This window comes from Antechinus flavipes, chromosome 4 (assembly GCF_016432865.1).
Source record: "Antechinus flavipes isolate AdamAnt ecotype Samford, QLD, Australia chromosome 4, AdamAnt_v2, whole genome shotgun sequence".
Lineage (NCBI taxonomy): Eukaryota > Metazoa > Chordata > Mammalia > Dasyuromorphia > Dasyuridae > Antechinus > Antechinus flavipes.
In genome coordinates, this window is record NC_067401.1 from 178,431,136 (window position 1) to 178,458,244 (window position 27,109).

Sequence of the window (27,109 nt, forward strand, 5' to 3'; positions counted from 1 at the left end):
ATCTGTTAAATGTTAAAGAGGAAGAAAAGAGACAAATCTAGTTTTCTTAAAAGGGGAAAAAATGACAAGCAGCAACACTCTAAATCCCTATGGTTAGGAAAACTCATTTAGATGGTAATTTGAGGGTCCTAAAGTGGTGATAGGAAAGGCTGCAGTTCATTACAAAAAGCTAAACACTAAAGAAAATTTGCTAGCATTTTCCCTTAACAGAAAACAATTCATTGCAAACAAAAAGAAATTGCTTAGATTCTGAATAAAACTTAAAAAGTATTTGGGTAGAATGTGACCTCAGTTTAGCTGTACTTTTCTGACTTAGGGACTTTTTTTTAAATGAAGAAAAGTTTTGTTAAATGCTGGAATAATATATCTTAATTTAATAAGGAAAGTGTCTTCATGGCACAACCTCTTTCCCTTCAGAGCTCAGTTGTACCACACTCTTCCCTTTCCTTGTTTCCAGTGGTGCTTTAAGGCACTAAAAACAAAATCCTTAGAAGATGCAGAATCTCATTAAAAAAAAATTAAGAAAGAATAGTACATGATATATGTCTTTTAATTTTTATGTCATCTTAATTTTTATAGGATTCTGCATATCTGCATATTTGAGAGAATTTTAAAATGTATATATATATATATATATATATATAATATCTCTACATACTACAGAGAAGTTAGAGTTGTACTGATTGAAGGTCAGTCAAGTCAAGGTAAATGGGAACTGAATATAATAATCTATACTATTCATCTATAACAAGAGGTCATCTTGTTCTCCACTTGAAAATTTCTAGTGATGGGAAACTCATTACCATGACAAGGAAAATTCATATACACACATGTAAGTATATAGATACGTATATTATTTCTCTATTTACAACATAAATGTATATATTTCTATGTATATAAAGCTCTGTGTGTGTGTGTGTGTGTGTGTGTGTGTGTGTCCTTAAGCTTTTCATTGAAGCTTTAAGGAGAGGAAGATCAATTTATAGTTTCCCCAAGTTTACCACTTATATTTTAATTTCACTCTGGGTAGAATGGCACAGAAAAAAAATTAATTGTATAGGCAGGAATTTGTTCTATTAGCCTTAAAAAATTACATTGATCATCTTTTTGCATTGTGATTAGTTTCTTCTTGGTAACCAAAGAAATCACTTAAGATAATTTACCTAACCAGGTATGGATTTTGGGAATACAATAGTTTTCTTCACTACAGTGAACTAAATGATTTGAATGAATGGGTGAATCACTAATCCAGGGGAAATATTTTACTTTTCAGTGAATTTCATGAGGACTCCCCAGAGGAAAATAGAATATCAAGGTCCTTATATCCATCCACATTTGTGAAATGCTTTGGTTATATCTGTTTTAGACATATCTTAAATACTATCTCCTATAACTTTATTGCCAATATCCTTCCTGATTCTATGAATCCTTAGATAATCTCTTTGGTGGAGAGTAAGGTTTTTTGGGAGCAAATTTTCTGTAACTATTGTTCTTTCTATGCCATTTGAGTAAATGCCTTTTCAAAGTTGGGCCCAGGTGAGGTAGGTATGATAGAAAATGGTCGTTAATTGAAAAAAAGTTACCTACAAAAATAAAACATTCATCTTTGGATTGTTATTCTCTTCTGAGTAATTATGGATCCCATTTAGGAGGGTCTTCTTGGGTTTGGGGCTTGATACAATCAATATAATGTTATCTATAGCTATCTATAGCATCTAGAACACCTCACTGTTTTTAGGGAATCCTGCTTCTATCCTCCTCAATATGACAAGTGAATAAATCAACTGAGCACTTATTATGTACCATAACTGTGGTAGGCCCTGTGGATACAAATTCAAAAAATAAATTCCTACATACTTAGGAGTATAGTCTTATTATTATGTGTCCCTTGTTTATAATCAGAGTTGTCAAAATGTAGCTTTTGTTTCATTTTTCAAGTAATCTTAAATGATCTTCACATTTCATGAAAAAGCTTTTATTGGAGGACAGTCACTGAACTAATTTATATTCTAATCCTTGTTACCCTTGTTTACTACATCTATCCATTTAGCAAAGATTTCAAGGTTTTCTATGGTGGCTTTTAGACTTGCTATTACATGGCATTTACTTTACATTAAATATCTTTAGTTGGTAAATCTTTTAGATTGGTGTTATCAATATCAGTATTAGTTCTTTTATCCATTTCTCTATTTTACAATTAATAGCTTATTTAAATAGGTCAGGTTGGCTTCCTTTGAATTGAAAACATTTTTCCAATTTTGGCCCTTTTAACTTGTTTTTTTTTTTTCTATCCCTCCTTTTTATTGACGGTCTATCTATAGATGGACAGCTGATTTAGGCACATTGGTTGCCAGTCATTTCTTGTCAAAGATATAATTAAAATCACTTTTGTTGGGGCTTTTCATCTCTAGTGCCTCTTGATTATTTTTTTTAAAAACATATTCATGATATATAGGTCTGCAGTCAATGTGCAGAGCCTTTGATCTCTTTTATTTCTTAATCCTAATTGTATATTGATTGGTTGGTGGTGATTCTTCATTCTCAGAGGATCAAAATGGCACTACTATGTTAGAGTCGCGTTATGGTGTGCCCGACTGTGGACGATCGGACCAAAGCAGCTCAGAGTGCTCTGCCATAGGTAAGGCACAAATTGTCCTTATGAACATTTGGGTTGACTTCTCTAACTGTGCATTTTGTACTTCTTCAGAGCTAATTGAATTCTGCTTTGGTCATAGACCACAGTACCTTCTCTGATGAAGACCCACCGTGCTGGGCAGTCCTGTGCCAATTTCTCCCATGTCAATACAATCAATTCTAAAGTTCTTGAGAGACTTTGAGAGGGTCCTTGTATCACCTTTTCTGGCCATTTTGTGAGTACTTGCCATGCATGAGTTCTCCATAAAATAATCTTTTTGGCAAGTGTATATTTGGCATTCAAAGTATGTGCCTAGCCCAACAGAGTTGTACTCTGTGCAGTAGAGTTTGAATGATTGGCAAGTTAGTTTGAGAAAGGGTTTCAGTGTCTGGTATCTTATCTTGCTGGATGATCTTTAGAATCTGCCTGAGACTATTGAGTTCTTTAATTTGAAAAGACTACAAGCCAAACCTAAAGTGGACAAAGTGTTTGTGTATGATTTTTTTTGTTTGTTTGTTTGCAGATGATCATGCACTCAATGCAGCTTCCAAAATTGAGATGCAACTAAGTATGAATAGATTTTCTGCTGCTTGTGCTAATTTTGACCTAAGAATCAACACCCAAGGAAATATAGGTCATCCATCAGCCAGCACTACACCATCAATATATGGAACCATCAGTTACAGCAAATGATGTAGCTTTGAATGCTGTGGATAAGTTCACTTATCTTGGCAGTATATTTTCCAGGGATGTCACATTGATAATGAGATTGACACATGCATTGCCAGAGCTAGCTCAGTGTTTGGAGGCTCTGAAGGAAAGTGTGGGAGAGAAGAAAGGTGTTAAAAATATAAAACTGAAGATCTACAAAGCCACTGTACTGACCTCATTGTTGTATGCCTATGAAACCTGAAAAATACACTAGTGCCATGGTCAGGAAACTAAATCAATTTCTTCCTAATCCTATATACAGATATACATATATATATGTATATGTAATATACATATATATATATTATGCATATGTATATATGTGTGTTTACATATGTGAACAAATGTGTATATGTATACACACATATACACAGACATATATTTTGTGTAATCATATATATTATAATATATATTTTACCATTCTCCTCTTGCTCACATTTGCATAGAATAAAGAATTAAAATACATGTTGATTCAATTCGGAGGATCTTATTGAGTTCCTCATGGAATTATGCTACATCTTCATAACACTAACAGGTATATTGATTTATATAAGCTATAACTAGCAACATGGGAATTTTAATTTAAAATTTTTAATTATATTTTTTAAATTTATAAAATTTTAATTTATAAATGCTAATAAAAAACATTGAAATTTGGGATAATAAAGTATCTTGTTGCTTGTAAAGTATTTCTTGTTACTTTTGGACACATGGTAAAACCTACTCTGCCAAGTGCCATCTCCAAGGAAAACTTTTTAGCCAGCCTCTCTTTTATCTTAAACTTGCTTTTGTTTTCTGCATCTGTTTTCAGTATATATGCCAAGATAAGTTTCAGTTCAATTATTCTAGTAGTATGGACAAGTAGCCCACATTTAAAACAGCAACAGTTAAACTAATGTCTATATGCAGATTAAAATCTCAACTATTCTTACCACTACTATTTTGCCAATCTTCTAACATCACTGCAAAAGCAGAACATGAAAGGGGTAGGTGTGAGGAAGAGGGGATAAGATTGAGCACCATTTTGTATTTTTCTTTGTTATGGCCAAATTTTCTACATAGCGAATTCTAATTGTGATACTTTTCTCTATTTAGGTAAGCTTGTCACCAAAAAAGTAGACACTTTGCAAAGTGAACAAATTCAATGTCTTTTTAGTGATGTGACTGACAAGATAGAGGACTAGACAATTTATCTAATCATCATGAGCTCTTAAACCACTCCAAAAAAGAATAAGCAAAAGATAAATGATTACAGTGACTTTTAGGTCTGAGACATTAAGAAATTGAACAAGATAATAATCTGATGAACAGCTGAGAAGGCTAATCTATAATCCCTAATATGCTCATTCAGCACCAGCTCCATTAGTATGCACCATACAAGGCAAACAAGGGCTGGCAACAGAATTCAACTCTTCCTCTTGCTCTTTGTAGATCACTTGACAGCCAAAAGCCAGGAACTTGCCCTGACTGGGATGGCAATGTGACAATATTCTGTGCTCCTATGGGTCTCAACCATAGAAATGAAGAGATCTGGGGCAAGAAGCCAATGTGTGTAGATCTACCAGGTCTGGAAAAATGAGGAGACCTCCAGCTGGCAAAATATCAATTGCCTAACACTGTAGGAAACTGAAGACAACTTTGAAATTCCCTACCCCAAGGAATAAAAGCATAAGGAGCATGAAAAAATATATGGGAAAAAAGACTTGACAATGTCAAATATCACAAAGAAAGTTAAAGACCTTGAGTACAAGCAGATAAAGCAACAAGGAAGATATTAGTAACAAAAAAAATGACAAGTCTAAATGAATTCAAATATCTAGCGAATGGGGGAGAGAAGTATTAAGTATTAATGGCCTATTGTGCTAAAAGTTTTACATCAAATGTTAACCCATTTGATAATCTATGAATAAATACTAAGAAGAAAGAAAATAAATCGATTTTTGATGAGGCAAAAGACACTGTAGACTGCCAAGGAAGTATGGAACCAAACAGGATGTTCCTAAGTGGTTTGAGAGAAATAAAAACTGCAAAAGCAGATTTTATAGTCTATACAACAGAAATAATTGGAAGAATAAAAATACTTGAATCCATGTAGGCAAGCCACACCAAAGAAGCAAAAGAGAGAACTGATTGCCTTTCCCTTCTGTATATTTGTATCCCAATCTGGAAAATAAAAAACAAAAACACATTAAAAGAAACATTTCCATTCTACTCATCTAAAAGGACTCAGAGACAATATTTCTACATTCTCTTATTAATCTAAGAGTGAAATATGATAGAAAAAGAGAGCCAAGGGGGTTACATTCTCTTATTAATCTAAGAGTGAAATATGATAGAAAAAAGAGAGCCAAGGGGGTCTACAAGGTAATAAGATGGAAAGTGTTTAAAAGAGGAAACTTAAAAATAGTGAGAGGACCAGCATTTCCATGACAGTTTTTTTCCTTCCACAAAAGATTTTATCCAAAAGAAGTCAAAGCTCATCTGTGGGACCTAACTGGCCTCAGCTTTCCCAACACATGCTTCCTGATCTCAGGGCATAAAAATTGTAGCCTCTTACAATTTAGCCCCCAAAGTTGGTGGGTATCTTAAGACCATGCTAGCTATCAAACCCTTATTACATACTGACCAGACGTATTTCCAGATAGAGCCAAGTGAGTATGTGTCCAGAGAAGCTAAATGTCCATGTTCTTCTTGCTTATTCTTGTTGAGTTAGGATAAAATTAACTCTTTTGTTAAAATGATAGGCATAAAAGAAAATAATGGAGAGAATGACAAAGACATTTTTAGAAAAAGACACACAAAATGAAATTTAAAATGAATAAATGTTGAAGGGGAGAAAATTCTACCTGACATCTTAACTGCGAGGAAAGAACAAAAGGAAGAACTGGATAACCAGATTGAGTAAAAGGAAAAACAAATTAAGCAAAAAGCAATGTCTGCCATGAAATATTTTTCTTCCCTGGTATAGTTTTCAAAAGCCAGATTCCTTTCCATACTATAGGCATCTGCAATGATGTACATATTTAGGCAAAATCCTCCCTTACTAGTCATTCTTTTTCTCAAGTATTTGGATCACAGTTTAAAACTTCACTGCTATCTCCACAGAATTTCAGTGATAGCTAAGGGTCATAACAGGGCAAATCATACCATTAAAGCAGGGAGACTAAGCTGAGTAACAAAGGTCAAAAACTTAAGGATTGACAAAATAGAGAAAATAGCAACTATACAAGCTGCAGTGAGAGAATGGGTATACTAATAGTTTTTTGGAGCTATGAATTGGTTCAACTAATTTATATATAATTCAAACCTTTTCTCCCAAATCACTACTCTGATTCAGAGATATTGCTACTAGGCATATAAAGAGTTAAAAGAAAAAAAGAACCTCTATGAAATATAAAAAGGTTTTAGAGAAGTTACAGAGCTCTTTAATAATGAAACCTTTGTATCAACCTATACTTACTCACGTTCACATTCCACAGTCAGCTGTCAAATAGTCATTTTACCTTAATATTTTTCTTATATAATCCCATTCTCTTTATTCATAGAGCCACCATCCTACTCTAGGCCCCCATTACTTTTTGTATAAGCTACTGAAAAAGTCTAGTTGGTCTCGCCTTAATTACATCTCTGCTCCAATATAATCTTCACATAGTTATCAAAGCAATTTTTCTGAAAACATCTGACCATGTCAGACCCTTACTGAATAACTTCTAGTGGTTCCCTAATATCTCCAGGAAGAAATATAGTTATCTAGCATTTAAGGCCTTTTAAAATTTGTTCCCATCCTATGTATCCACCATTTTATAATCAGTCCTGTAATGTTCTCTTTCTTGGTTCAGTTTCTCGGAGGTCTCTGGGAGCAGCTTTCTTTTCAGTTCAATAATGACCACAAGTATAGCCAGGTGTTAAAGTCCAAATCCTTTATTGTCTCTTTCAAAGTCTTGTCTCCTTTCCTGGGGCCCAGTTAGCTTTCTTATATTCCAGATCCTTTATTATCTCCTTCCCGGGGCTGGGCAGCTTTCTGGAGAGCCTTTCAGGCTGGTCTTGGTCTTATTAGTGCCGGAAGTGCAGGAATCCAGGCCAGCCACCAGGAAAGTTGAAGATCGAATTGAATTTCTCCTCTTGGTTCTGAGAGCTCAAGCTGCTGTTGCCAGTCCTTTGCCTTCTCTCTGAATAAATCCTGGCTAAGGCTCCTAGCTTATATGCTCTCTTATAAGTGTGCATCTTGTGGAACTATATTAAGTACTGAACTAGAGAACTTAAGCACCATGCTAAACAACCATTGTCTTTATCAATTCCACTGACAGTACTTTGTTTCAAATTCAGAGTTCTGGCCCATAACAAGTCCTATTTGTTGTTCCTCACACTGTCTCCAAGCCTTTGTCCATTATTTCCCATGCCTAAATTCATCACAGCCTGACATCACTGACTTCAAGACTAAGCTCAAATGCCATCTTTCCCAAAAATCCTCTCTCCACAGTTATATGAGCCTTTCTTCTAAGATTGCCTTCTATATAACTTGCAAATATCTATTTTTATATAATGTTCCTTCATGAACTCTTTTAAGAGCAAGATATTTGTATATTTTTTCTTTTTTGTTACCTAAGGGCTTCACAGTCCCTGGCATATGGCAAACATTTAATAAAAGTTTCCTGATTGGTTTTTAGGTCCCTCAAATGAGAACATGGAAAATTATATATTGAATCATAATAACAAAAGAGAGGAAACTGAATGGATGCCAATCAGTCTGGGAATGCCTGAATAAGTTATGGTATATGAATGTTATGAAATATTATTCTATAAGAAATGATGAGCAGGCTGATTTCAGAAAAGCATGGAAAGACTTATGTGAACTGATGCTTAGTGAAGTGAGTCAGAACCAAGAGAATATTGTACATAATAACAAGATGTTATATAGGTTTGACTCTTTTTAACAATGAGATGATTCAAGGCAATTCCATTAGACTTGTGATGGAAAGTATATTCAGAGAGACAGAAGACTGAAAGCAGATTAAAAAATAATTTCACTTTTTTTTTTGCTTGCTTTTTTTCCTCTTACCTGATTTTTCTTGTGCAGCATAACAAATCCTAGGGCTCTCCTCTCAATTATGTGGTAAACTTGGGAGAGGCTATAAGTTGATCTTCCTCAGGGACTACTTTTCTAAAAGAAATCTCCTCTAATGCCCACAGCTGCTAGTGTCCTGTCTCTCAAACTATAGTGTATTTAATTATTTTGTATACATTTGTATTTTTTAACTTTATATATATGCTATACATATTTTATATGTATTTGTCATATAAGATCCATGTGAGTGGGAATTATTTCATTCATTGTGCTTGTAAACCCAGCACTTTGTTCAGTGCTTATCCAATAGTAAGTGATTAAAAATACCCTAGTTTGACATATTTACCATAATTTCCTCCTTTACCTCCTCTCATGTGATGAATCTTGTTGTCAGGGCAAAACTTTCTATATGAGCAAGTTATTCATCTATTATCTATGAATAACTTCTACTAGTTCCCTAATATCTCCAGGAAGAAATAGGCCAGCATTTAAGGCCTTTTCAAACCTGTTCCCATTCTATCTTTCCACCATTTTATAATCAGTCCTATTTGTTGCTCCACACTGTCTCCATGCTTTTGGGTTATATGGAAATAGTTTAGAAGAATTGCAAATATTTAATCTATATTGCATTGCTTGCTATCTTGGGAAGGTGGGGAGGAGAAGGAGAGAGAAAATTTTGGAACATGAGTTTTTCTAGGAAGAATGTTGAAGGCTGTTTCTGCATGTGTTTGGAAAAATAAAATGCTAAAATGTGTGTGGGGCATTGCTTGAAGGTTCTTTCCAGCTCTTCATCTATGATTTTAATTTAGTATCAGTTGCCAAAGGTAATTTCTCCTTTACCCCCAAGACTCTGAAAAAGACAGCCTTTCTCATTGTCAAGACCAACCCTTCTACATGTGTACTTAATCCCATTCCCTTATTCTACAAGTTGAACTGAAATGTCCCAGACATTTAAAATTTTCGCAGGCCTGGAATGCTTTTTCTCTTCATCTCTGCTTCCTGGCTTCTTTTAAGTCCCAGATAAAATTTTATCCTTTACAGGAAGGCTTTCCCAATCTTTCTTAATTCTAGTATTTTTTCTCTTTTCATTTATCTCCAATTCATCCTGCCCATGTGTGATTCTGACTGTGGTTCCTTGTTTAAATGCTTTCTTTTTGGCTGCTGGCAGTATTATTTTTTTTTTTTTTATCTAGAAGCTCTGGATTTTAAGGTTCTTTCAGGAAGTAATGGGTAGATTTTTTTCTATTCTCAAGTAGTTCTGAATAATTTTCATTTATACTCTTGTGGAAAATGATATCTAAGATTTATTGTTCTAATTTTCAGATAGCATAAGAATATTAGAGTCTTTAGCCTTTATTTTCTAGGATAGCAGTTTTTAATAGGACTTATCTTTTCTTCTATTCACATTTTGGATTTTATTTCAACATTTCTTGTTATCTTACGGAGTAATTTAGATCCATTCTAATTTTTAATCTGTAACTCATGCAAGATTCTCTGTTTTCTCTGTTGTTTATTTGCATTCTAAATCCTCTTTGCTAGTTATCATTTAATTTATAATATCCTTTTTTAAATTATTAGTTTCATGTCTATCTTTGGACAATTCCATTCCAGGAATTAGTCTTATGGACAATTATACCTTTATCTGAGGATTTGCCAGCAGTCACTGTGAACTATTTTCCTTCTTTAGGTTTGGATCATAGACATCTCTGAATTCATAACATTTCTTCATTGTTAGTATCTTCTTCTGTTTATTTCATAAGTTAACTTTAGCTTCCTGAATTAAACCATTTCTGACTGTACCTGAACATTTTGATGGAATGGTGGGCCCCTGTTTGTTTTCTGTAATTTCTAATATTTGGTGGAACAATGAATAAAAGAAAAGGGGGGTGACCTATTGTTGTTTATAAAATATAAATGTTGCTAAAAAATAAACAGGACATACTAGGGAGCTAGCAGGAAGAAAAACTGGGCCAAATGAGGTCACCTGAGGCTGATGGGGGTATATAACTGATAGAGCTATGAAGTCAAATCAAATCAATAAGCATTTGTTAATAGGACTGGGGAATCAAAGAAAGGCAAAAACAATGCCCTTTCTAAAACCTCAGAACTCACATTCTAATGGAAGAGACAAAATATGAATAATTTAAGGAAAAGTAGAAAGCACTCGAGAAGAACTTAGATTTAAACCAACATCTAATACCAGATTTCACAATAAATTTTTTTAAAAAGGATATATGTTGTAAAACATTAAAGAATATACTAGAAGAAAAACAGATCATATGTCCTTTCAAAGTTATAGGTAGGCGTGGAATGCTACAAGTATCTAAACTTTTAAAGGAAAAGTTAAATGACTTACAGGTGAAAATTGATATTAATACTATATAATAGGGAAGGGCATTAACTTTCCCTTCTCAGAATTAGATAAATTTAAATACAAAATAGAAAAAAGTTGAGGTGAATAGAATCTTAGATATAAGCTAGATAGGATGTATATCTGGTGAGGAATTGAATGGAATAGAAATAAACTTTTTTTTAAAAAAAAATTAGTGCTATATAATGGCATCTTTATAAAAATTGGCTATATATTAAGGCATTGTCAAATTTACAAGGTTGAGTCATTCCCCAATTAATAATTGGTCAAAAAATACAAACAAGCATTTTTTGGTGAAGAAATCAAACTATATGTAATCTTATAAAAATCCTCTAAATCACTACTGATTAGAGAAATGCAAATTAAAACAACTTTGAGATATCTTATAACTATAAGATTGGCTAAAATGATAGAAAGGGAAGGCAAAAACTTGTTGGAAAGGATGGGGGGAAAACTGGGCCACTAATTTACTATTGGTAGAACAATGAATTGATCCAACAACTTTGGAGAACAATTTGCAGTTATTCCTAAAGTGTTATAAAAGTATGTACACTCAATAATACGACTATTAGATGTGTTTCCCAAAGTAATTAGGGGAAAAGGGAAAGAATTATATATTCTACAACATTTATAGAAGCTTATTTTGTGATGGAAGAGAATTGGAAATTGAGAGGATGTCTGTCAATTGAGTAATGGCTAAACAAATTGTAATATATGACTGTAATGGAATACTACTATGCTATAAGAAATGATAAGCTCATTGATTTTAGAAAAACATGGAAAGGTTTGCATGAAATAATGAAGAGTAAAATGAACAGAACCAAGAATACATTGTACACACTTTTTTTGTCTTTTTATATCAAAGTTCAAAATAAAAACCCTAGTTAGGAGATGTATTCTTTTTTAAATGCATTTGATGGATATTTTTAATGTCACAAAAGTTCCTATTATTATTATATGTATGAACACACATAATGAAGTCAAATGACACAAACAGAACTCAAAAGAATACCAAACTGGTAATGATCATATAAAAGAAAAGTTCTAAATCATTAATGAGAGAAATGAAAATCAAAACAATTCTGATCTTTCATTTCATACACTTCAAATTAGTAAAGATGATATAAGATTGCAAAAATAAGTACACTAATACATTGTTAGTTGAATTGTGCTATTTAACAATATTTTAGAGGAAAAAAAGGGGAAAAATGATCCTTCCCATCCCAGCAAAACTGAAAATGTACAAAAAAATTATGAAAATATATGCAGTGTATCACACTTCTGGAATTCTCAGTTCTGCAGAAGGATAGGGTATCTTCTCATAGTTATTCTTTAGTCATACTTGTTCTTAATTTTGTGGCACTTTTGATTATCTTGTGCTTGTTATTTATATTGTAATATGTATATTGTTTTCCTGGTTCTGTTTAGTTTAAAAAGGTTCATATAAGTTTTTCATGCTTCTCTATATTCATCATACATGCCATTTCTTACAGCATTGTAATAAGCTATTACATGCACATGCCACAATTTGTTTTTGCCATTATCCAATCAATGGGTATCTAATTTGTTTGCACCTTATGACAGCATATCATAAACTATCATAGAAATATTGTTATAATAATCTTGATGTATTACTTTGGTGTATCAGCCCACTACTGTAATGTTTAGGTCACAGGGTAGGGGCATTTTATTCACTTATTCACATCATTCAAACTATACTGTACTGATTCACAGTTCCACTAACAATGAATTAGTGTACTTATTTTTGCAATCTTATATCATCTTTGCTAATTTGAAGGGTATGAAAGGAAAGTTCAGAATTGTTTTGATTTTCATTTCTCTCGTTAATGATTTAGAACTTTTCTTTTATATGATCATTACCAATTTGCTATTCTTTTGAGTTCTGTTTGTGTCACTTGACTTCATTATATGTGTTCATACATATAATAATAATATATCAACAGGTTTAAGAAAATTATAGTACATATTGTAAAATTACAAAGAAACAGTATAACCCTAAAGAGATATGAGAAGAAACTGTGCTCCAAAGTCTTTTGAAAAATTGGGAGATCAAAAAAATGAGCAAACTGCATAGATATTCATAATTTTTAGCTATGGTAATTGGCTGTGTTTCCCTTCTTTCTCTTCCTCCTTCTTACTGCTTCTGTTGTTGCTTCTTCAACTTCCTTTTGTTTTTTGACTTCCTCTCTTTAAAGACATAGTTTATTATAAAGGATGGTTCCAGAAGAGTGGGGAAAGAGGAGAATAGAGAAATAATTCAGGAAAGATAAAAATAGAAGATATCAAAACTTGTTTTCAAAAAAGATGAATATAACAGGGTGACATGGTCCTATAAAAATAGTATCAGGAGTCCTAAGATCAACATAAACTGAGGCTTGTGGGGAAAATAAATCTCAAACAACAAAGATGAGGTAGGAGATGTTATTAAAAAAAAAAAAGAAGGATCAAAGAAGGAATATCACTCTGAATCATAGGAGAAAGACATGGTTAAAACTGACAAGAGAGTAAGCATCTGCATTTGCTCTTTTGTTTCTGTTTTCTCTCCCTTTGAACTAGAATTAAAAGAACAAAAATCATTAACAGGAAGTTGATAACTCAAATCATTACAGAGATAGTAGAGACAAAACCTGGTTGTCCTGTGTCATTGGAACCAGATGAAATACTAGAAAAAACTGGTAGATATTATTGCTAAACCACTGTCAGTTATATTTGAAAGATAAGGAACTTCTAGCCAGGACAAATGTCTAAACAATGTCATATGCTCAGCTCACACAAACCAACTGCATCAATACCCTAAAATTTGTACTATTGCAAATAACAATCAAGAAATCCAATGCAAAACCTTCAATAAGTGATTTCCTTCAGTCCAGAAAAGCAATAAAGCCAAATCCATGGTTTTCATATTGCCTGTGAGTAAGAGGAAAGGTGCTTGTAAAACCAGCGCTAGTCCAAGTACATTCCTAGTGTAATTAGTGATTGATATATGTACCTGTAAGACTCTAGGTCCAGTTGTAGAAAGAATAAAGGGGACCTAGGAAGGCCAGAAAGGCATAGAGTGGTCAAACCGCTCCCCCCCACCCCACAAAATAGGAATACTAGAGGCTAAAGGGAGTGGCAGTAGCCAGAAGAGCACAGAAGCACTCACATTGGAATATTTCAGGTAGCCATGGACTCTAAGTTCCCCTGTACTTTGTCTTGAGATGCCTCAGAAGCCAGTGAAGATAGAATGTTCTGTACCTTAGGTGGAAGTCAATGTAGAAAGCCAGGGGACCCAGGGTAAGACCAACCACACCTGACTACCCCACCCCAAAATGTGGTAGAATGCAAAGATTGGCCCTGGCACAAAAGCCCAATTCAGAAACTAAAAGAAAACAGGTACAAAAATATAATAGGTTTAAAGCTCCCTAAAGTGAGAGATTATCTGCAAACAATGACTTAAAAGAAAAAAAGTATCGCTTACAAGGACTAGGTGAAAACTGAGGGGCTGGGAGAATAAAGAAATTAAATATGAAATAAAAAATGAAATTTCTCCAAAAGAGAAAATCGGAAGAATAATTAACTTAACAGAGAAATTAACTTGTCCAAATAATGTACTTCCTGAAAATTAGAATAGACCAAAGCCAGAAGAGATCTAATAGAAATCAATGACTTCCCCCAAATAGCATAAAATAATAAAGAAAAAACCAAAAGATTGAACAAAATAGACTGATGCAGAAAAAAAATTCAAGGAAAGATAATTTAAGAATCACTGGATCCATTGAAATGTGATTTTTAAAAAAGCCTGGACACTACGTCAATAAATCATAACTCAAAAATGCCTCAGGCTATTGGAATAAAAAGGCAAAGTATAAACAAAAAGAATATAACGATAATATCCTGAAAAAAAAATCCAAAGAAAAAGTTATATGAATGTTATAGTTAAATCCAGACTTCCACATCAAAGAAAAAATATTGTAAGCATGCAGAAAAAAGCAATGAGAATCATACAAGATCTGACAACTTCTACTAAAATTGAGAATAAATCTTGGGATATAATATTCCAAAAAGCAAAAAATACAGGCTTATAACCAATAATAAATTACCACATAAAGATGAGTATACTTTTATGGAATGGGGAGGTAGGGGACTTGACTAATGGAATAGATAACTTTCAACCACTTTTGATGAAAAGAAGAGAGTTGCATAGAAAATCTGAAATCACAAAATTAAGAGAAATCTAGGAAGGCAAATTTATTTGTACAATTATATTTGGAAGGGGCTATAGGACAATACAGTTCTTATAGAGAGAGAAGAAACAAAATGTCCCTTCAGAACCTTAATATGTATAAAGTATATTGAGAGAATTAAGAAAAATAGAGGAAGTATTTTGGCAGTATGAAGTAGAAAAAGATGAAAGTGAAGGTGAAAGGTTAAAAAAATGAAAGGTGAAAGGAACAAACTGACATAGAAATAAGAAAGAAGTAGCACTTATTTTCATTTCATTGAGTAGAAAACTATACAAACATCAGGTGAACCTTAGTCTTATCTTGTACAAAGGCCAGCTGAACACAAGCAGTTTAGTAGAAATATATCAAATTTAACAGGAAACAAGCAAGGAATTGGTGTTAAGAAAAGGATATAATAGGGAGAGATTATCAAAGAGGATAATAAAAGTAAGGGAATAGTTATAAGTAAAACAAATTTCCTGATCCTAAAGATGGGATTAAAGGGAGAAAAAAGAAGAAAACCAAAGAACTAGAATCTAAGTGTGGTGCTTATCAAATGGGGAAATCAAAATGTGGCACAGAAATGCAATGGAATATTATGGTTCTATAAAACAAATGAAAGCATTTCTGAATTGATGAAGAATGAAGTGAGCAGAATCAAAAAAAATTTATACAAAAATAATAATACTGTAAAGAGCAATAATTATGACCAACCATGTTTCTAAAAGACCCAGAAGCATGTTAGATGGAAAACCTAAAATTTTGGACATGGCCTCTGTGAATTTGCTTTTATTTCTCTTGAATCTTAATTGAGAGATAATATTGATGCTAAAAATAAATAAATAAAAGAACACTTCTGAAAAATTTAAAATGTACAGAAGAGAGCAAAGTTCAGAAGATAGCACAAATAAGAAGGGCAGTTTTGAAAATAATGTGAAGAAATTATTTTATGCTTTTAATTTTTTTAAAGTAGTGTGAAATAAAAACTTAGTTTTATATGTAATCTTTTTGTGGGTTTTGGACACATATGCTTCTTTTCTGATGTCTAAGTTCATGATAAAAAATTTTAAATGTAAAAAGATCATGGTGAATGGGAAAAGATATAGTATTAGAAAAGGGTAAATGAAAGAAAGAAAGAAAGAAGAAAGAAAGAAAGAAAGAAAGAAAGAAAGAAAGAAAGAAAGAAAGAAAGAAAGAAAGAAAGAAAGAAAAAAGAAAGAAAGAAAATACTATGTAAATTATAGGCCAAAGATCCTGGCTTTGATCTTGGAAAAAATCCAGACTGTATAATTGATGAACATTTAGAAAAGGAAATATGAAAAGGCAGCATGGCTTTAAAAAAAAAAAAAGTCATGTTACATTAACCTTATTTCCTTCTGTGACAGTTACTAAACTAAACTACTGAGAGAATCTGGATATAATCTCCCTAATACTGACAAAACATTTGATAAAGTGTCTTACTATTGTTATTCTTGAAGAAAGGATGAAGAGATGTGGATCAGATGGTAGTAGATTCTTTCGTGATTAGATGAATTCAGATACTGATTGAATGTCTGAACTCACTAATGATTTAGTATAAATTTAACAAGTCTCCATTGAAATGGATCTGTTTACTTAATCTTATGCTTTAAACATTGTTATCAGTGACATGGATGAAGATATTATCATATGCTTATCAAATTTACAGATGACACCAAGCTAGAAGAGTAAGGTAACAATGCGAGACTGTTAGGATTCAAAAAGATTTTTTAGTGCTTTGGTTTTAATCTAATGTAATGAAATATGGAGAAGGTAACAGGATAAGTATAAGATTCTTATCTGGAGCTTTGTTCTGCTCTTTATTACTTGTTCAGTGTATGAAGACACATAATTGTTTATGTATAGTCCTTTTTTCACATTTACATGGTTTCTATATAGTATATATAGTCTTAGAATGGGAAAATAGCAAAGATCATGCTAGCATGTTTAGAATCAATTATAGTTTTTTTTTTTTTTCCTTCTTAGGCTATGAACTCTTTCCCTCAAAGGAGACAGCTAGGCTCAAATTATCAATCATCATTAATAATATTAAGAATACAAAACTAAGACAATTAGGGCCTCAGTGGATATATCGAATGCTTGACATGGAGTCAAGACAACCGGGCTTTTAGCTCTATGAACCTGGACAAGTCAATTAATCTCTCTGTGCCTTAGTTTCCATATCTATAAAATAGCACTTAACTCCCAAAGTTATTGTGAGAATAAAATAAGATAATATTTGTAAAATAGTTTGCAAATCTTTAAGTGCTATATTATTAGTATAATAATATAATCAGTATAATAGTATAATTAGTATAATCATAGTTTATAAGGTTGAAAAGAATTGATTTATACACAGAAGAGATAATTCAATGGATAATGTTGAATCGGTAGTCTGTGGTACAGTTCAAATACTACCACTAGCTGTGGAACTCTTGGCAAATCACTTAACCTCTCTGAGACTTACTTACTTTATCTATAAAATAAGAAAGTTGGCTCAAATGGTCTCCAAGTTTCTTTGAGCTTTAAATCTAGGACATGGAGAACTGCAGAAGATACTACTTAATTTTTCTTGATCCAGGGTCAGTTGCACCACTGAGATATTAGAACCACTAAAATGTTTTTATCTACTTTATCACGTAATTAGTCAATGTAATGTGTAAATTCGGGATAGTTTTCTATATCAGCTCTTTCAGACTTTTAGCTATTTACTGAAAGAGTAGGTTTTTTGGTTTGGACTACATAATTTGGTTGTTCACATGAATCAAATTCAAGTCAAGGAAACAGATATCAAATGTTTACCTAGTAATTTCCCTCTCTTTCTCTGGTCTATGGATACTAAAACAACTAAGTAAATAAGTAAAGTGGCTAGCTAAGTTGGTTACGAATTATTCTAACATTTATCAGACAAATGCTTTTTAAAGGAGGAAATGTCTGAAACAGGGCCAACAAGTATTTTTAAAGCACCTAACATGTATTGCCAGTATGCTGGTTCCAATGTGAAACACACAGAAAAAGTTCAGTTCACTGTTCTACAACTGTAGAAACAAAGTTACCTGATAATTAACTTTCTACTAGAATTGCACATGACCAACTTCAGCACTCAGAACAACATTATTAATTAAAACACTTATAAAACCCAAATTTTATTGTCAGGGAGTTTCCAGTACACATCGGGGAGAGAGGACATACACATAAAAGGAAACTAATACTGACTGTGAAATCCTCCACTAAAATTCTGCTTTATACCTCATCATAGTATGTAAGCAGCCTTAAATTCTTGAGAGGAAATGAGCTCAAAATGAATAGAATGCTTTCAAGAATGAGATGCTGAAGACATAAACAGAAACAACTCGAAAAGAAAGTAGGAAATTATGAGAATAGCGAGACTGCACATGGAAGTCATCAAGCAACTTAATTTTTAAAAGAGATATACAAAGGACGGAAAAGGGAAAATAATGGACAATGAATACAAAGGCATTCATATAAAAATAGTGAATGAAGTGTTCAAAATGAGCTTTAATCATGAATGCTCAGAATCAAATCACCCAGCCCTTAAGCACTGTAGGACTGATAGGATTTATAGAACTGACACACATGATAGCTGAGCCCTCCAACTCCAGCTAATGGAGTATTGTTTGATTCCACATATTTTGACTTGTCACCAATTCCTAAGCTGAACTAAGGGGAATATAGTTTCTCTTTTTTTAAAGGACTATGATGTTTTCTTTCTCTCCAATTATACATATGTATGTACATATACAAACATATATTCAATATTTTATATATTACATAATGCAACTACATATTTATAATTATAATATAGCAACTTTGGCTAATGCACTAAAATTATTTTCATTGTTTTTTTTGTGCAACCACATATATCTATGTGTATATATGTTTGTATGTGTGTATGTATGTGTGTGTGTGTGTGTGTGTGTGTATACACTAAGCAATTAAAGAGCATAAACATAAAATTAAATGAGAAAAATGAAATTTTCAGAGCTGGCTGAAGCCAGGAAACAGAAAATGGAAGAATTAACTAGCAAACCAGGAAATTTGGCTTCTCCTTGAAGAAAAGGGAGCCAGAGCTTTATATGGATCAGCAATATAGTTCCAGATGTTCTGTAGCTTACAATCTGAATATTTCCACCATTTTCTCTTCCTGTCTATAATTCTTTGTTTGCAAACACCATTTGAGTCCTCCAACATCTCCACATAACAATTACCCCTAGTTACCCATTCTGCTTTCTTCCTTTTTCTCAGAATTCTATCCAAGTCAAGAAACAAAAATGTGGGACTAAGTGATGGTCCAGTAAACTCCTGATCCTTTGTTCTTTTGAGGACCCTTTTGAGGGAGTGAATTTTTAGCTTCATGAGAAGTGACACAGCCCACATACCCTCTCTCTCATGCATACATAAACACATAATAACAAAAACAAATACTCTACACACATACATACACACACATGAAAAAGAATTTTTAAAGCTCTGTTGAGGCAAAAAAAATCAAAGAAGGAATAGAACTGCTTCTTGGAGGGGGAGAAGATAAGACAATAATAGATTTTTGTTTGTTTGTTTCATAGCAAAACTATTCAACTTTTAACTTGGTCATTTTTTTTTCTGCCAAAAATATACTCTATAAACTGGGAAGATAGATCAAAAATGATTAAAAGAAAGTTGGCATGTAAAACAAACGAGGGGATTGGTAAGAATACAGCAAGATGAGTTCAAGTCATCTGGCCCATATAAACAACAATCTAAAACACTAAATGAATTGGTAGAAGCTTTATCTGAAGAACTGCAAATGATCAAGATTACAGAGAACAATGGAAATACCATAAGCATAGAGAAGGGCAAACATCTGGATTTTTAAAAAGGCAAGAATAGACTCTATGAACTATAGATCAGTGAGCATGATTTCAATTCCTGGACAAAACCAAAAATAACTAAACAGGTGTCAAAAAGATCTTCCGCTTAACTTCTAAATCCCTTGCAATCTATTCATATTTCTCAAATGAAGTGACTTTTTTTTTTCTTTCAGAAATGATCACTTTCTTGCCAACTTCAATGGCAGTTTTCAAGTTCACATTCTTCTTTTCTGTATTGACACTTTTATCTTTATGGATTCTCTCTTTCTCTGTGTTTACATAAAAATACTGACATGGAACTCTTCCTATTTGTCTGATTGATCCTTCTGAATCCTTTGCACACATAATTTTCCATATCCCTCCTCCTATGCATGTATGCACACCAAGGTAGTGTCTTAGAATTCTGTACAAAAAATTCCATCTCCCATCTCCATGCCTTTATATACTACAAGCTTTTCCTCATACTTGGAATACTTACTTCTTTTCCTTTATCTTTTGGAATTCCTAGCTTTTTCAAAGCTCATCTAAAATGCCACATTCTTTAATGCTCCCTTTATTGTTAGTGCATCTCCACAACTTACTTTATAATTATTTTGTACATAGGTAATATTTATGTATCTGTGAATGCATTTTATCCTGAGACAGAAAGTAACTTCTTAAAGATAGGATTTGTCTCATTTTTGTCATTGTATCTTTAGAACTAAAGTACAATCTGGCACAGAGTAGAATTTTATTAAATGATTGTTGATTGATTTCTTAACAGGAGAAAACAATGGGCCAAAGCTAATAATATGAATATTTAATAAGGATAAGAATATATGATTCAAAATATTAACTTTACAACTTCTTCAGGGAAGAAATTGGCTAGATTTAAGTGAGGAAGAACATCAAATTACAAAATGTCAGAAGTGAAAGGGACCTCTGTGGCTATCTAGTTAGTCAACTCAAAACAGAAAAAGAATCCTTTCTGTGTCATACACAATAAGTAGTTATTCATCTTTCTGCTTGAAAATCTCCATTTGGGAAAAAAAATCTCACTACTTCCTGAGACAGCCAAGAAGAATCATCTGGAGATTTGAGTGTATTGCAAATATGTTATGAGGCAAACATGTAACAGCAGTCAAAACAGCTAATGTGATCTTTATTAAGAAAGGTAAAGTATTCAAATTGAGGGATACGCAATTTCTCTATTCTCACCTACTCAACCCATATCTAAAATTTTGCATTAAGTTCTAAGAGCTAAGGTTTTAAAAGAACATTTACAAGTTGAAGAACATCAGATAAAGGCAATTGATTTGGTAAGAGGATCTGAGACTAGGAAAATAAGTTGAAGGAATGGAGGATGTTCAGCTAGGAGAAAAAAATCCAAGAGAACACCTGATGCCACTTCAGTAAAGGAAGGGAGTTGTACAGATCAGGAAATGGACTTCGGCTTGTCCTCATAATAAAGACAAATTAGAAAATACACAGATTTAGACAAAATAGACTGCCTCTGGAGGAAGTTAAATCACTCTCCCAGGAGGAAATCAAGTAGAGATTGGATGAATACTTATAACAGCTTATAGAGGAATCTTCTGTTTAGACAAAGTTTGAAATAGATGACCTTCCAGGTCCCTTCCAACTCTTGACATTCTGTGAGAGAAAAAAATATTCACCAATTCCCAACAAAACCAAGACATTAATAAAAAGCTTCAAAGTCCTTAATACTTATTATAATTTAAGTAATGATATAAGGAAAATAAGTGCCATTATAGTATAAGTGAGAATCTTAACAATTTTAAAGAAATACCACTGCCTTTTTATCATCTTTCCATCTGGCAGTAGATTTGTGTTTATAAATATAGATGGAAAGAATTCAGGTCAATTACCAGAAAGTAATCATAACTACTAAAGAAATTTTCTACAGCAATTTGAGAATTGTTATTATATTCTTTAAGCAGCGAGGTGGCACAATGAATAAAATGCAGAGCCTGAAATCAGGAAGACTCATCTTTCTGAATTCAAATCTGGCTTCACATATATACTATCTGTGTGACCCTGCTTATGGTACTTATCCCTGCTTGCCTTCATTTTATCAACTGTAAAAGGAGATAGAGAAGGAAATGACATACCTTTCCAGTATCTTTTCCAAGAAAAATTTCAAAGCAAATACATATACTATAGAATACTTTATTCCAACCTAGGTAGGAAGGCAACAACCTTATCATACTCACATTTATACTCATTTACAGTAACTGCATGGAGAACCCACAAAGGTCTTCCCCATACTATATTCCTCTATCAACTATCCACGAAGAAAGCTTAGCCTTCACTGAGCAAGAATCCTAAGCTGTCTATAGTTTGGTACTTGTATATATAGTCATGGGCTATGAGAATAGATGGTAGATTTTGAAAGCAAGCACAGAAATATCACACTGTAATAATGTGAATCATGTCAAAATGGACTGTTTACATTCAGATATTTCTTGGAGAATACCATAAGGAAATGAAGTGCAATGTAGTTTTGTAAATTGCAAGATAATGTCAAATCACAGCCTGAGACTATTCTCTTTTTCTAAAGGTAGTATGTCTCAGCCATTTAGCACTTAATGGAAGATTAAAACTTAGCAGAATTTCCTAGGAAGATTTTAGATCTCTAAACTCTTAGATTCTATGATTCTTTATAAAGTATGGATCAAAGATTCTGAGAGTTATGAAAATTAGGAAGTAGATGTTGGCACATACCTTGGTTAAGTGTCAAAAAGTCAGTCCTGGGAAGATTATTCTTGGTCCTCTATATTTTCCTGCTTCCACAGGCACACGAAAACCTATTCCATGTCCCTTTTGTTCTATGATATTTTCTAAGTGATCAGGACTCATAAATAGTAATTGCATATTGCAGGAGTCAGTAAACTAAAGCCATCAACTGTTTTTGTATTGCCCATGAGCTAACTAGTTTTTATATTTTAAAATAAAATTATTTGGGACATCTTTTCTTTGCTAGGACCCCTTTCACTTTTAACTGTCATATGTACAATTTCTTAAACCCCAGAAATAGCCTACTGACTTGAAATTTACATTGGTTTTGATTTGAGAGTATTTATAAGTCTTGTTTCAAAAAAATTTGAATCATATTAGAAGAAGTCCATGAACAAATCAGGAATTCTCACCATTCGTAGAGGATGAGAAACAGTGCTGGACATTGCCTGAAGACTGAACGGTACAATTCTGCCAGAGATCAGTTGCATGCCCAGGTCCTATGATCCATTGCTAAAAACAAACAAAATTTAAAAAAAAACTTTATGAATAAAGGTGATATTGAAGTACAAAAGAAAGCAACAAAATATGAAAGTTAGCTACTAACTACTGTTGTTTCAATGAGCAGACATTTTTTAGCAGAATAAGAACAATAAGGCAGTTATCAAATATAACCTCATTTTTTCTTTGGAGGACAAAATACCATCCTCTCTTTTAGCTCTTCCTGCTATATCTCCCACACCCAAGAAGCTGGAAAGCTGGAGTCCCGCACAGAAAAGAAAAAGGACCTAGAAGGAATTAGTAATATGATTATTTGGTCATACTTGAAATTACAGAATTAAAGGTAAACAAAATGCTTAGGGATTTGGCCTTGCATATTTTGTTGCATAATTTTTAAAAAATCTCAAATTTAATTCTTAAGAGTCAATGCAGCTGTGTTTCTTATCCACGAAAACTTCTTTAAAAAGTTTTATCTTTAACAGAAGTCAAACTTGGTGGTAACCCCTAAACTTAGTCCAGCAAACCTAATGTTAATTTTCCTTTTAAATAAAATCAAAATCCTGAAAAATAATTTAGAAATTATCTTCACTGGTAAAAGTAGTAGTATTTGTACTCTCTAGCCCAAAGTTGTACAAAAAGTATTTTATAAATATTAAATGAGCTGCTGTGTCATTAAACAGATCTGGTAATAATCTTTGGTATTTAAAAAATATCAAAATAGTCTTTCACAAGTGCCTCATTTCCTTCCCTAACTTCCATGGAAAAGAAAAAATCTAGATCTGCATTGAATTTAAGTCTCAGAAAGAGGCACTGAACTTTGACTGGAGATTTTTATACACAGTGGAAACTGCTGATTTATTCTCAAAGACTCAAAATAGGCAGGAAGCCAGGGCTTAGAATTTTTCATTTTGAAAATATGTCCAAATGACAATTTAGGATTTACGGAGTAAGGAGAATATTGGCAAGAAGGGGCTAGATTTAAATAATAGAATAATGGAGGGGATTATCTTTCTTCCTGGTGTCTCCAAATTCTGACAGGAAGTATCTGTCAAGTCTGAGCCCTGTCTTTTGGAGGTGGGGGTTGGGGAGCCAGTACTCACACTAACAATAGTGGAGATGAAAAGGAGTACCAGCACTGCTACATGAAGCACGATGATTCCCAGGAGCAAAAGCAGCATTTTGTCGAAAAGAATCTTCGTCTATCCTGCAACGGGAGAGAAATTAGGGATATAGTTGAAAGGACTCCCCAACTAGCCGTGCTACAGAAGAGTTGGTTGGGAGGGCCTGTGTGCCTGCTGTATTTGTGTCTCAGATTGAGTTGGAATCTTGCTGAAACTGGGCGGGTCGACCAATGGGCTGGACTGACCTCATCCTGGAGGGGGCAGCAACAGGCTGCCAAGAGAAAACACTTTTCTCTCTTGGCCTGGGGCCCCTAACAAAAAACTGTGCTTTCTTCCCACCCACTCCACTCCACCCTCCTTTTTTTTTTTTTTTTTCCTTAAAACAAAACACTTGGTTAGAGAAGCAAGCAAATCTGGAAGACAAGGGGCATAAAGATATTTCTAATATAAAAAACAACCACTTACACCCCAAATGTCTTATTCAAGCCTCAGACACCACCTAAATCTAGAAGAAGCTTGTGGTTCCTTTCTTCATAAGTAGGAGTAAAAGGGGGGGGTGGAGGAGGCCTGGGTCCTATACAGATTCCCAGGAGAGGAAAAATGACCTAGAAAGAATCAATTCCTTAAAATATGTCAAACATAACAAAGAAACTTCAGCAGAAGAGTTTCTTCTCTTCCATTCTTTTACTCTCTTCCTACTTAACATAAAATTCCTGATTTTGAATAAAAAGAAGCAATGTAAAAAAGTCTTTAGATGTCTAAGTTTCCAAGAAGGGATATTGAGAGGAGAAAAGGAATGCAAGCAAAGCTGCCTTGCAACCCAAAAAGGAACTATTTGAACTCTTGGATCTTTGTGTATTTTTCCATAAATTAAACATTTATATGCTGCAGGTTTGGGGAGGAGAGGATATTACTTAAGCAGTCCTTCTGCTTCTTAATTTATAAGGCTTTTATACTCTTAACAGGTAAAAAAAGAAAAACAGATTACTTCTCACAATCTAGGTTTCTACAATACAGTTTCCCTTTCTGTGTCCATGGCTGGGATGTTATAGACTTTTCCAAACCCGTTTTGGCTCAACCTCCAAGCTGCACTGTTTATTTCCATTGGCTGCCACTGAGCATTCTAATATACCTTCTTGGCAATTTCAGGCCAAACCCAGTGTGGGCAGGGCAAAGTGGTTCTCTGGATCCTTAAACTTGTGGGATCTAGGATGCAACAGTGCTGAAGTGGAGAAGAGAAATCTGATGGGGTTTTATTTTGAGGGGGAATGGGAATAAGTGTTAAATTAGGCTCGGAAGATGATGACCTTAGGTCTCTAAAAACTTACGTGTCTAGAAATTCCGAGGGAACCGAACATTTCAAGGTAATCGCTTTAAAAAAAAAAAAAAAAAAAAAAAAAAAAGACCCTCTCCCTTTCACACACAATTTCCTAACCTCCCTCTTTCCACTGGAGTAGAAGAGGGAAGAAAATTAAACAAAACCCCTCGAATGTTGTTGATTAAGTTTATCTAACTACAAAGGAGTTAGGGAGAGAATTCTGAGAACAAATAAGCAGAACGGGTTTAAGGCAAATGACGGAGTTATGGGAGATAAGGTAACGATAATTCTTTCCTGTCTTGTTTTCCTTAGCAGAAATTTGGGTAATTATACAGTTAAATTTTGTTATCCCGAGAAATGTCTTCGTCCCACCCCTTCATATCTTCACTTAATCCCGAGACCCTTTCCATTGGAAAGAATTAGCGGGAAGGGAGGGCACGTTTACAAGAACAATCTCGCCTTCCCCAAGGTTTAGCCCGATTGCCAACAATGGCCCAAAAGACATCTGAAAAGCCAGGCCATGCAGTCAATTCCGGAATTTCGGCATCATTTGTCCCGGGACCCACGCAAGAAGGATCCAATTAAATTCTATCTGCCTCAGATTCCTACAAATTCACTTCAAAATCAACTTACGGTCTAAAAAATCAGCGGCCCTTGCTTCAGGAAGTAGTCCAAATGCAAAGTTGACCCAGGAAATAAAGTCTCCCGGCGATAGCCTAATTTTCTGTTCTTATCCCCAAAGGCAACTGTCTGGGACTGGATGCAAACGAAGTGAGAAGCAAAAGGGAGGCTCTGTTAGTTCGCCTTTAACAGGAACAACGCCCTAATTGTTTTTGGATTAGGGTGTGTCCTGTGTCAGTTTGTAGAAGGATGGAGGAAGGGAAGAGGACTGTTACTCGATTATAAATCTTTTAGGTTAGCCGATGATCAAGGGAAAGGCAGCCTTGGGAAAGGCAGTACCTTGGGGTACTGTCAGACACTCAGATGCTTCCACTGCTCAAAAAAGAATTTCTCATCTCACATCTCCCCTCTCCCGGCCCTATATGGCAGTCAGCTTGGAACCCAAACATTGACAAAATACCTTCCCTCACCAAGAGTCTACTCTTTCAGACCTAGTGTCTTCAGTGAAATACACTTGAAAGAAGACAAATGCCACCACGTTTGCGTACTTTTAGCACTAATATTATACCTGTAGTAAAAGAGTTGGGGGCAGACGGAGAGGAGACCCAGGGAAATTAAGGGGATGGGGCTCTGTGAAGCTCAAGAGGTTCAGCGGCTGGAGGGGCGGGATGACCTATTCCTGCCCGTGAGGAAACAGCTTCAAAGAAGAATGCCATAGGCTTTGCTCTGAGCCCCAGCAAGCAGGATCAGAACTATCTCCTCCCCCTCCCCTGTATTTTGGTGCCCCTTCTTTTTCTCTTTTCTGAAGAGAAAGGAAAAAGTCCCAGCGTGCGGAATGCACTGGCAGCACCATAAAATGGGTTTACTGGCTGCTTTAAGTCTTCAATCTCATCAGATAAAAGCTGTATCCATTGA

The 27,109-nt window shown here is 34.0% G+C and overlaps 1 protein-coding gene across 1 annotated transcript in view; it reads right to left on the reverse strand.

Moving 5' to 3' along the window:
- Positions 1–26,366, reverse strand: part of PMP22 (peripheral myelin protein 22) — a 48,036-nt gene extending 21,670 nt beyond the window's left edge. Inside the window, exons 1-3 of the mRNA XM_051995624.1 lie at positions 26,207–26,366; positions 24,235–24,338; positions 23,047–23,146 (exon numbers count right to left, since the gene is read on the reverse strand). Coding sequence (XP_051851584.1) covers positions 23,047–23,146; positions 24,235–24,312 — 178 coding nt within the window. The 5' untranslated portion in view covers positions 24,313–24,338; positions 26,207–26,366. The remainder of the gene's footprint in view (positions 1–23,046; positions 23,147–24,234; positions 24,339–26,206) is intronic.
- Positions 26,367–27,109: the final 743 nt, after the last annotated feature.